The sequence below is a fragment of the Tinamus guttatus genome, unplaced genomic scaffold (assembly GCF_059628265.1).
Source record: "Tinamus guttatus ecotype Peru unplaced genomic scaffold, ASM5962826v1 Tinamus_guttatus_pri_ptg000023l, whole genome shotgun sequence".
Taxonomy (NCBI): Eukaryota; Metazoa; Chordata; class Aves; order Tinamiformes; family Tinamidae; genus Tinamus; species Tinamus guttatus.
The window spans coordinates 3,632,580-3,643,760 of record NW_028288557.1 but is presented as its reverse complement, the minus strand read 5'-3'; the positions used below and the strand labels follow the sequence as shown (position 1 = coordinate 3,643,760).

The window sequence follows — 11,181 nt, the reverse complement described above, 5'->3', positions numbered from 1 at the left end:
TTATATTTCAAATAAGGCACTGATCTGCCAAATCGAGAACAGCAATTCAAAAAAAAAAAAAAAAAAAAAAAAGGTCAATGCAGTTTCCATACAGTCCAACCTTGAGGGCCTACAGTGCAATAACACATAAAATTAAAAAAAAGGCTTGGAAGAATAAACCTAGCTTCAAATTTAAAATTAACACTCAAAAAGATAAAGGAAACTACATTTTTTAAAAGCCTTTTTATTTTCCTTCACCATTTTTTGTTTTACAATACAAATATCACCTTGTGAATACACAAAAACCCTACAGAAGATAACTCTGCTTCACGTAAAATACAGACTGGATATATATATATTTATATATATATTTCTTCTTCTTCATTCTTAAAAAAATCTATTTTGTTCTGCACATTGGCATGTTCTGCACGTAGCATAGAATACTTCTCCAGACATACAGTATGTATGGTAGGAGTAAAACTTATAATTACATGCAGTTTCTGCACAAATATTTTAAAGAAATAGATTATCTTTGTTGTTTTGCAACAACATTTCAGTACTGGAGAGACCATTCGTGGTTCACTCAGTGATCATTTGTAAAATTCTTAAAAAACAGGAATTCATGGCTGTTTTTTCTTTTTTTTTCTTTTTTTTTTTAAATACAGCTACCAAGTAGACAATAAAGTGATATCTTTTAATATGACCTGCCCACAATGTGTGAACAAGATCGGACCCTTTCCATTTGGTTTTTCCCTACGCATGGCAATTTCAACCTTAAAAGCAAATTTCCAGTTTAATTTAGCTATAAACGCAAAAAAAAAATTAGTAATTATACAGTATATATACTCTGCTTTTATGGAATACTTTATTTTAAATAAAAACATTTAAGACTGCCTACTGACCGTACAATCAAGACAAGAAAGGCACTAGAAACATAGACAAATCTCTCTCTCTCCCAAGAAGCATTTTTTGTTTTTAAATTTTAACTCTCTATTCTCTGACATGTAAAAATCTTTTTAAATTTAATCTTCATACACATTTTGAAAAATAAAGTTAGGAAATACTTAGAAAATCACTTTACTTTTTTTTTTCTTTTTTTTTTTTCCTTTTTTTTTTTTTTTTTTTTTTTTGCACTTTTGGACACAGTCACTGCAGCTTCTACAAAATCGAAATTACCAAACCTTCCTGTGTCTATCATCTTATATTTGCCTCGGTGCAACAGGTAGAAAGATTTCTCAATTTTTACCCAAGACAGGTAATTTAGAAACCTTCATAGAGTCATTTGCTAGAAAATGGCTTACAGCCCAATCTTTGGGGCAAGAGATATGAAAAGTATGTTTTCCCAAGAAAATAATATGCTTTATTCCCAGATGTGACTGGAAAGACCAGAACTTATGATATAAAAGCTTTCATCTACGCTGTCGCATCATATACAAAGGAACACGGTGATGGGTAATGCAAATCCCAAATCTATTAACAAGAAATGTATAACAGTGCATGATAAGTTAAATTTGCTTTATTGTTGTCCAACGCAGATCCTTTGGAGAGAAAAAAGAGATCACAGTGCTTACCAGGTAACTGAATAGGGTAAAGTCAGGGTAACTGTTAAAAGAAAGGGTTAGGGAGTCGGGTTTGCTGTGGTTTTTTGTTTTTCTTTTTATGGCATCTTCTCGTGTGGAGTTTTTAGCACTTGGGACGGGTCCTTTCTGCCCCGCCTGACCTGCTGTCTTCCCGACACGCTGTTATGTGTCGTTCACCAGTCTGCTGTACTTAACCTGCCGCCCCCGGTGGAGCGCGGGCCAGGGGAAGGGCCAGTGGTAGGAGCGAGGTACGATTCCTTGGATGTTCTTCTCAAAGTACTGGAAGGGCTTGTACCACCAGACCCGTGCCAGGAGGTTAGTTTGGGAAGCTTCTTTTAGCACCTGCACGGAGATAAACGGAGAAAATCATGAGGGAGGAGAACCTTGCTTACCCGCAGGAATTCACTGCGCCTCACGCGCGGCCATCAGGAGCTCTGCAAAACCAAAGGCCCAAGCCACGGGGAAAGCTCAGTGAAGGACACCCAGCCAGCACGCCTACGTGTCTGGCTCTAATGCCACAGGAGTGGCCAAACTGGCCAAAATCCAGAGGGCCTTGGAAGACTGAGGCTATGTCAGTAGGTCTTCAGGTATTTTCTGGTAGGCAAAAGGCAAGCTGAACTCAAGGGATGTCTCCTTACTGCACACCCAGGGGAAGAGAGGGATGGGCCACAGGCCCTGGCCACGCCACGGCAGGCAGTGCAGAGCCAAGCAGATCCAGAGGCTGGGGCATACTCACTTGCTGGTTGGCCATGGTGTGATACCACCAGAAGAGTCGTGTAGTGATGTAGTAAGCCACCACCACGTCCACAGTGTAGTGGTCATGAGCGAGGAGGATGCAGAACATCCCAACCATGCTGAGCATCCAGCAAAGCCAGTGATACCACCAGAGGCGCCGGGGGGAATCTGCAAGGAAGCAGGCCCAACGGGCAAAGATCTAACACACCCCGGTCTCTGAAAGCTGCCGTGTACTTCAGTAGCGACTCTACGTAGACAGCAAAGAACTTTTTCCTCTCATGCTACACAAATGCACGCGCTGAGGCCTGATGTGCGTACAGTCAGCAACGCCGCGTCTAGCACGACATCCGCATCTCCCTCTAGACTAGGTGGCACTCGGTTATAACATCCATGTAAACAACAACCACCAGACAGGGAGAAAAAAGGTTTGAGATATATTCTGAACAAATTATTTCTGAAACACGATGCAGAATTCTAGTATCTGCATGGTAAAGCGTTTTACTCTGTGTCCAAGCTTTATCCAAGTGCCATGTCACTGAATTCCTAATAATTTAACTCGGAAAGTATGCATTTTCGCTCTATTTACGGGCGAAAACGGCAAATGTGTAGCATTTATACAGCAGCCAGAAGGGCAGTGAACTTACACTCTTTGATAAACAAGTACGTGAGCGTTAATATGACGGTGTGACCGCTGTACAGGTAGTCACCGCACATGTTGTGGGATCCCGTGATGGACAGCCCTCCGCCGGCGAGCAGCTTCATGATCCTGCGCATGTGAGATTCCCAGTCTCCAAAAAGCTGGTGGAAGTCGGAAGGAAGACAAGAAAACACGGTAACAGGTCAGTGCCAACCACAAAGAGCTCACAGGACAGCACGAGCAAGCATCTTTCCCCATCGTGGGGGAAATGGGTTAGGCTTTCTTGCGCTGCTAAATGAGAATTTCATCAGTGAAATGCTATGACTTCTCCCCAAGGCAAGCAATGTGTTTCCAGGAGGGAAAAAAGGACAGGAAATGAGACAAGAATTATTTTTGATTAATCCTTTGCATGTATTATAGAGACAATACCATTGATATAGCAGGAAACTTTATTCTCCTACACCAATCTGCCTAAAATATTACTTTGGAACATTCCCAAGGCAGGGAATAAAGGAAATTATTAAAATTTCCCTACGAATATTACACACTGAGGGGCTTCTGACATTTTCTACGATCACAAGAGCGGTTGAAGGAGAAGGGGTCCTTCTGTTTAAACAAATATATGTGTGCGTAGATACACGTGCGCGTCGGTGCGTATGTGCAAGCTCTTGATTCAGCCACTTTGAACAAACCGCCATCTCCTCAGGGCGAGAGCGAAGCGAGAAAGTGGCTGCAAGGGTAGCAAAATGCTGCCACCAGCCCTCTGCAGAGTGCCACAGGCACGGCAGCAAGAACAGTTTTCTCTGGTATTTCTAAACACTTACTGCTCATGCTGCTTCAAGGCGTAATTTTTCCTGGAGGTTCTGCCTTTGGCTAATGGTTGTGGCTCTGCAGCAAGAGGATTTGAGGAAGCATCTTGAAGCAGAGGTAATGGGTTCAGACCTTTTTTAATTATTTCTCATTATATAATTGTATCTATGTTTTTATAAGCCACAGATACAGAGGGAGGATTAGGGGAAAAAAAATCTGCTTTTCTACCAATTCTGGAATATAAAAGTCTCAGAGAAAAAAAAAAAAAAAAAGAGAGAGAGAGAAAATGCTCCACAAAAACAGTAATTAGAAATATTCCGTCTCTAATTGGATTTTTTTTCCTCACGTTCTCTGAACATCTGTTTTTCCTTCTGCTAGGGAGGCAACACACTCTAAATAAATGAAGCTTAATGAAATTCAGCCCCGTTGGTAACAGTGCTGGCCCTGCAGATGATGATCCAAGGGAGAGGCCGGCTCATCCCACACATCCAGCTGCCCAAAGCCAGGTTTAACCCACAAGAGAGAACCCAAAACCTCTAGGAAGTGTCCCCATGAGCAAGCGGGGCCTTCCTGAACCCCACAATGGGGTTGATCCAGGCTACCTGCAATTCACCGTGTCGGCTCGGAGGGTGCACCCGTCCAGCCTTGTCAGGCCTTTATTTTCATGTTTATTCTTACTTTAAGTATGGGTCATATTTTTTGGATGCATCTATGTCAGATCCTTTAGAGTGATGAAATATTCCTTGCTAACGGCTCCTAATCGAGCACTAAAATGCTCCCAAATGCCAACTCTTTCCGATTACACATCATTCAATAAGGCGATGAGAAGTTATTTTTTCCCCCACCAACACATTTATATCTTTCCAGGAACCCTTGCTATTATTAGCAGCAGAAACTTATCCTGGAAACAGGAGAGGGCAAACGTCGCTTGACTTTGAGGAACGAGGCCAACGCGCCAACACTGTAGACTTCCAAAAAGGGTAGGTTTACGCAGTTAAGTTCATAAATACCTGTTTTTATGTATGTGTTTTTGTTTTGCAGTGGCTGACAGATCAAACACAGCGTTGGTTTCTCTCTCATTCGCTTCGCTTTGAAGCGCCCCGAGCCCCTCAAGCCGCCGTGCATCGAGGCAAACCAGGAGCTGGATTTAGGATTTTGCTGCCCGGCCTCTCACCTGGGGCTGCGCGCGCGAAGCCCAGGGCCACGTGGGCAATAGGTGAGCGGGACTGCAACAGTCCTGGGACCAAAGTGTAGGACACAGGAGAACTGCAATGGGGTTTCCCATGGGAGACCAGGTCAGGTCCAGAGACCGGATGAAGATCCCAACGCCCCTGCAATCTCCAAGAGGCAAATGGGACAGAAAGCTTCATGCTGAACCAGCCTGAACGTCTTTTTGGGTCATTATCAAAGGCAAATCGTACTCTGATTTAACACCCTGAATTGTTTTGAGCCCCAGATGGCACCTCCATAGGCTGCACTGCGTCAGCTGCTCTGGGGGAGCCGGAGAAGAGCCGGTCTCACCAGCGAGGCTACAGGAATTGTGTTGATGGAGTCTTCAAAACAGGTGGGAATCCCTGCACTGCCTAAGAGCAATCAACGCCTCAACCAAGAGGCCAAGCCAACCACCTGCAGAAGGGAGTCCTCATCACACCAAATCAGTATTTTCAACTTTGCAGCAATTATTGCGAAAGTTCTGCTCGCATTTTGGGTTGAGACAACAGGAAACGATCCCAATGATGGCAGGGAAGGGCAGCAAGAAGTTTACCTTTGGAGAGCAGTTGAAATGCATGCCAGGTACTGGGAGCGTCGTTACGTACATCGTGATACACCGATACAGGTATAGCGTGCCAACAATACAGAAAAACCTTCTGCTTATAATAGACCTGGAAGAGAAAAGGGAAGGAGTGGAATAAAACAAGGCAAACAAAACAGGCAAAGGTAAATAAAATACACGAGCTAATAACGTTCTACGGGTGTTTCTGAAACTCAGGCCTTCTGCTGTGGCCATGGGGATTAGTCTGCACCCTGAAGCACTAAATTACTTGTGAAATTTTCTCATCTTGTACCGGTCAGTAACACACGATGACTCAACTAAGACGACCCACGAAGCTGATTACAGGAAACTTAACGACAGCATCATGAGAGTCTGCATGAGCCCAGCGCTGAGAGCGCCGGAAGGGATTTTGTTACGAGATGAAACACACATTTATTACCAAAGGCTGTTTTAGAAGCAATAGCTTTACATGACCCCCCAAAAATGAGAGCAAATCATAGAATCATAGAATCATAGAATGCTTAGGATTGGAAGGGACCTCTAGAGATCAACCCCCTAGTCCAACCCCCCTGCATATGCAGGGACACCTAGAGCACGTGGCACAGGACTGCATCCAAGCGGGTTTTGAAGATCTCCAGAGAAGGAGACTCCACAACCTCTCTGGGCAGCCTGTTCCAGGGCTCTGTCACCCTCACTGTCAAGAAATTTTTCCTTAAGTTCCTATGGAATTTTTGGTGTTTCAGTTTCCGGCCATTTCCTCTAGTCCTATCAGTGGCCACCACTGAAAAGAGACCATCACCGTCCTCTGCACTCCCTCCCTTGAGGTACTTATAGACACTGATTAGATCCCCTCTCAGCCTTCTCTTCTCCAGCTGAACAGGCCCAGCTCCCTCAGCCTCTCCTCATAGGGCAGATGTTCCAGGCCCCTGATCATCCTTGTGGCCCTGCGCTGGACTCTCTCCAGAAGCTCCACATCCCTCTTGTACTGTGGAGCCCAGAACTGGACACAATACTCCAGATGTGGCCTCACCAGGGCTGAGTAGAGGGGCAGGATCACCTCCCTCGACCTGCTGGAGACGCTCTTCTTAATGCAGCCCAGGATTCCATTGGCCTTCTTGGCCACGAGGGCACACTGCTGCCTCATGGTCAACTTGTCATCCACCATGACACCCAGGTCTTTCTCCGCAGAGCTGCTCTCCAGAAGGTCGGTCCCCAGCCTGTACTGGTGTCTGGGGTTATTCCTCCCCAGGTGCAGGACCTTGCACTTGGCCTTGTTGAATTGCATGAGGTTTTTCACCGCCCAGTTGTCCAGTCTGTCCAGGTCCCTCTGGATGGCAGCGCAGCCCTCTGGGGTATCGGCTACTCCTCCCAGTTTCGTGTCATCAGCAAACTTGCTGAGGGAGCACTCTGTGCCTTCATCCAGGTCACTGATGAATAAATTGAACAGGACTGGACCAAGGACTGACCCCTGGGGGACCCCGCTAGCTACAGGCCTCCAACTAGACTCTGCACCGCTGATCACCACTCTCTGGGCCCTGCCATCCAGCCAGTTCCTAATCCACCTCACTGTCCACTCATCTATCCCACACTTCCGGAGCTTGCCCAGGAGGATGTTGTGAGGGACGGTGTCAAAAGCCTTGGTGAAGTCGAGATAGACGACATCCACCGCTCTCCCCTCGTCTATCCAGCCGGTCATTTCATCATAGAAGGCTATCAGGTTAGTCAGGCAAGATTTCCCCTTGGTGAATCCATGCTGACTACTCTTGAGCACCTTCTTGTCCTCCATGTGCCTGGAGACAACAGCCAGTATGAGCCGTTCCATCACTTTTCCGGGGACGGAGGTGAGGCTGACTGGCCTGTAGTTGCCTGGATCCTCCTTCTTGCCTTTTTTGAAGACTGGCATGACATTGGCCTTCTTCCAGTCTTCCGGCACCTCCCCCATTCTCCAGGATCTTTCAAAGATGATGGAGAGCGGCTTAGCTATGGCATCTGCCAGCTCACGCAGCACTCTGGGGTGCATCCCATCAGGGCCCATGGATTTTTGGGTATCGAGTTTCCTTAGGTGCTCTCTGACCCAATCTTCCTCTACCCAGGGCAAGTCTTCCTCTCCACCCGCTTCTTCTCTTGTCTCTAGGGCCTGGGGCTCTAAAGGGCTGCCCTTGGTAAACACCGAAGCAAAGAAGGCATTGAGCAACTCTGCTTTTTCTGTGTTATTTGTAACCAGGGTGCCCATCCCGTCCTCCAGCGGACCCACGTTTTCCCTGATCTTCCTTTTGCTGTTAATGTATTTGAAGAATTTTTTTTTGTTATTTTTAACGTCCCTTGCCAGCTTGCCTTCCAGACGTGCCTTAGCTTTCCTTGTCGCATCTCTGCATTCCCTGACTACATTCCTGTATTTCTCCCAGGGGACCTGTCCTTTTTTCCACCTTTTGTATACCGCTGCCTTCTGCTTGAGCATTGCCACAAGCTCCTGGCTCATCCACGCAGGTCGCCTGCCCCCTCTGCCTGCCTTCCTACACACAGGGATGCACTGCTGCTGGGCGTGGAGGAAGTGCCGCTTGAAAACTAACCAGCTCTCTTGGGCCCCCCTGCCTTCTAGAGCACTAGCCCATGGGATTCTACCGAGGAGGTCTCTGAAGAGGCTAAAGTTGGCCCTCCTGAAGTCCATCGTCGCAAGGCTACTTACAGCCCTGCCTCCTCCTCGTTGAATCCTGAACTCCACCAACTCATGGTCACTGCAGCCAAGGCTACCCCCCACCTTCACATCTCCTACTACGCCCTCCCTATTTGATAGCACGAGGTCCAGTAGCCCACCTCTCCTCGTCGGCTCCTCCACAACCTGCGTCAAAAAGTTATCGTCGACGCTCTGCAGGAACCTCCAGGACTGCTTATGCCTGGCTGTGTTGTCCTCCCAGTTGATGTCGGGGTAGTTGAAGTCCCCCATGAGAACCAGGGCCTGTGACCGTGAGGCAATATCCAGCTGCAATGCTACCTGCATTGCAACTGCTCACGAATCAGCAGCAACTATGGGTGTCTTCACTTACCCGAAAGCTTCAAGTAACTGCAGTGGAGCAGCCGCCCAGCGCAAGACTATTTGGTTGTACTTGGTGTCCTTAGCTCAGGAAAGGCTGTGTCACACACAGCGCTGTGTGTACCGTGCTATATAGAAAGATGCAGAAAGCCACGTATTTTGGGCTCAGAATAGGATGTATTTCTTTCCCTTGCAATTATGAGGTCTTATTTAACCCCACCATGCAAGCTCAGCTAACAGCTACATCCTTGAAGCTCCTTATTGGCCAGGACAACCTGGCAGCTTTACAATAACTCTCCAGGCCTCGCGGAATGGGTCCAGCAGGAAGCCTGTTTCAATCCTAGGAGCATGCAGACTGAATCCAACACTGAGCCCGGCCAAGAACGGTCATCGTGCCTCTCCCAGAACATCTGGGAATGCTTCCCGGCAAAGTCAGCGGTATTCCGAGATGGGCAGCTTGCCTAAATTCCTTGAGTTCCTGGTGCTCCCCTGTGAAGGAGGCTTGGCTGGCCCAAAGGAAGCTCGAAGCGCTTGTGCCCTTCTGGATCCCCCTGCAATACTGGGCACAGAACCCAAACCAAGGCTCAGCTCCATAGGGGCCCAGGGAAACAGCGTCCTGTGCGTCGCTGGGTCCTGCCGTGGACACAGGCACCCAAAGCCCACTGAGAGCACAACTTGGAAACACCTCAAAGAACAGGTAAGTCTCCCTCAGCATCAACACGCAAACCCTGAGACGACGGAGGCCTGGGTGACTAGCAGTGCGGATGGCGCCTCCTTCACCACTGCCTCCAAAAAGAGCGGGACAGTCTTGGGTGAAACCAGGTTATTGCTAACTAACCTATCTAGTAGAACAAGGAATAGGTCAACGAAGTGAGGAGATGGCTTCACTCTGGCCACTTCACCTCATCCTTCACATCTCAAATGGATATTCCCAAGTCATCAGGGCTTAGAAAAGTGAGGGAGGTATGCAGGGGGTCATCTCCTCCCTTCATTCGTGCATTATTTTCCGAGGGAGACGATAACTGTTGCCACCAAAGCGCTTCTCCTCTTCCAGAGCACCAGCCCTTCATCATCCAAGGGCCCAAATCAACCAGGGCCCCGAGTTCTGTCACACCGAGAGGGGCTGCAGCTTCCAAAACCTCCCGGCTGCATGTGTGCACGCACCAAAACTACTAATAAGTAATAAAAGCCAATTTCACAGTCTGCTAGAGACCTACAAATAAAAATAATTGCTAGAATAACTTAACCATTTTAGAAACTTTAAAGACCACAACTGCCATGAAGTGTAGAACGGTTTTAAATAAAGTGCTCCAACTGGTATAAAGCAATAGGAAAGAGGATAAAACCTCGGTCCCAGAACTGATTTATTTTTCCAGCACTCACTGCATTAATTAATGACCATTATATTTCATATGATCAGTTCTTTCTTCTTGTTCCTGCTGCACGGGAATGCTCCTCAGAAGTGCAGTACCGAGAGGACGCAGAGCAAACCCCGACGCTGAAGGACGCTCGAGCTGGCGCCCGGGGCTGAACAGTTCCCAGCATCATCACGGGGATTATTTACCTGCCAGATCCCTGTGGCAACCCACAACTGTGGGACACAGGCTTAGTGGCCTGAGTTTAGCACTAAATTGAGTGTCCACACGCACATCTGCTTGGGAGAAGATGAGCCAACAGTTTTACTTACTTGTATTTCAAGAGCAGCCACTGGACAAACCACAGTCCTACAAGGATCATGCCGTTGATTTCACAAATAGAAAAGGCCCATTGCACCCGATCAAAGCGATCAAAAAATGCATCTGGTAGGGGAGGCTGCACCTCCTTGGGAGGCACTCGTTCGTGAACCACCGAGATAGTCACCGTGGTAAAGAAGAAACAAAAAAGTGCATAAATAAAAGCCAGAAAAGTCTTGCCCCATTCCATGGGATACTGCGAGCGCTCCGGCTCTGGCATAGGGATCTTGATCATCTCCTTCTTGTAGCCGTTGGGCATGCCGTTGAGCTTGCCCTTGCTGCCGAAGCCGTTGTGGCGCGTGGCGTCGCCGGTGCCCGTGCGGACGTGCCCGTTGGCGTGCCCGTTCTTGTGGGCCTCCAGGTGGTGGGCCATTTTCAGCGCCTCGATCATGTGCAAGAGCCGCTGCCCGCTGTCCGAGGACACCCGCGCCAAGGGCGACTCCTGGAAATCTTCCGCCGTCAGGTTGATCAAATCGCGCCCGGTGAAGCTCCGGAGCGGCTCGCAGTACTCGGGCACGGCGTTCTCCGTGAGCCAGTTTGTCACCTCCTCGGGCGACCAGGACGCCACCTCTTTCATCGTGTCGAGCAAGCCGGGGAGGGCCTGGCACGGGTTTCAAAGCAGGCAGCGGTCACGGTGGTGCCGGCGCAGCGCGAAGCTCCTCCAGGGCCTCTTCATCCCGTCAGAGGAACCTGCTGGGCCGCCGACGAGGGCCCGTCTGCCGCGGCGGCGAGCACAGGACGCACCTCACTTCATATTCGCGCTCGCATTCTTCCTTCTAGGGAGAAAAGGCAAAAAGAAAACACATAAGCTGGTTGCTGAGACCGCCTTAGCCTGAGTTCCTGTTTAAGGACAAAATTTCTGAAAAAAAAGGCTGCTTGAAAAAAAAAATAAAGAAGATTAA

The 11,181-nt window shown here is 48.0% G+C and overlaps 1 protein-coding gene across 1 annotated transcript; it reads right to left on the bottom strand.

The window, feature by feature from the left end:
• Positions 1-203: 203 nt before the first annotated feature.
• SGMS1 (sphingomyelin synthase 1) lies at positions 204-10,903 on the bottom strand. Its single transcript, XM_088525564.1, has 5 exons — positions 10,234-10,903; positions 5,507-5,624; positions 2,939-3,092; positions 2,296-2,462; positions 204-1,901 (listed from the first exon to the last, which is right to left on the bottom strand). The coding sequence occupies exons 1-5, from the start codon at positions 10,854-10,856 to the stop codon at positions 1,722-1,724; spliced, it is 1,242 nt and encodes a 413-aa protein (XP_088381690.1). The 5' UTR covers positions 10,857-10,903; the 3' UTR covers positions 204-1,721.
• Positions 10,904-11,181: the final 278 nt, after the last annotated feature.

Coding starts and splice junctions, on each gene's coding strand:
- SGMS1 (XM_088525564.1), bottom strand. CDS start 10,856: ATGAAAGAGGTGGCGTCCTGGTCGCCCGAGGAGGTGACAAACTGGCTC. Junction 5,625..10,233: donor TGGCTGCTCTTGAAATACAA/GTAAGTAAAACT, acceptor TTTCTCTTCCAG/GTCTATTATAAGCAGAAGGT. Junction 2,463..2,938: donor GTACTTGTTTATCAAAGAGT/GTAAGTTCACTG, acceptor GCTTCCTTGCAG/ATTCCCCCCGGCGCCTCTGG.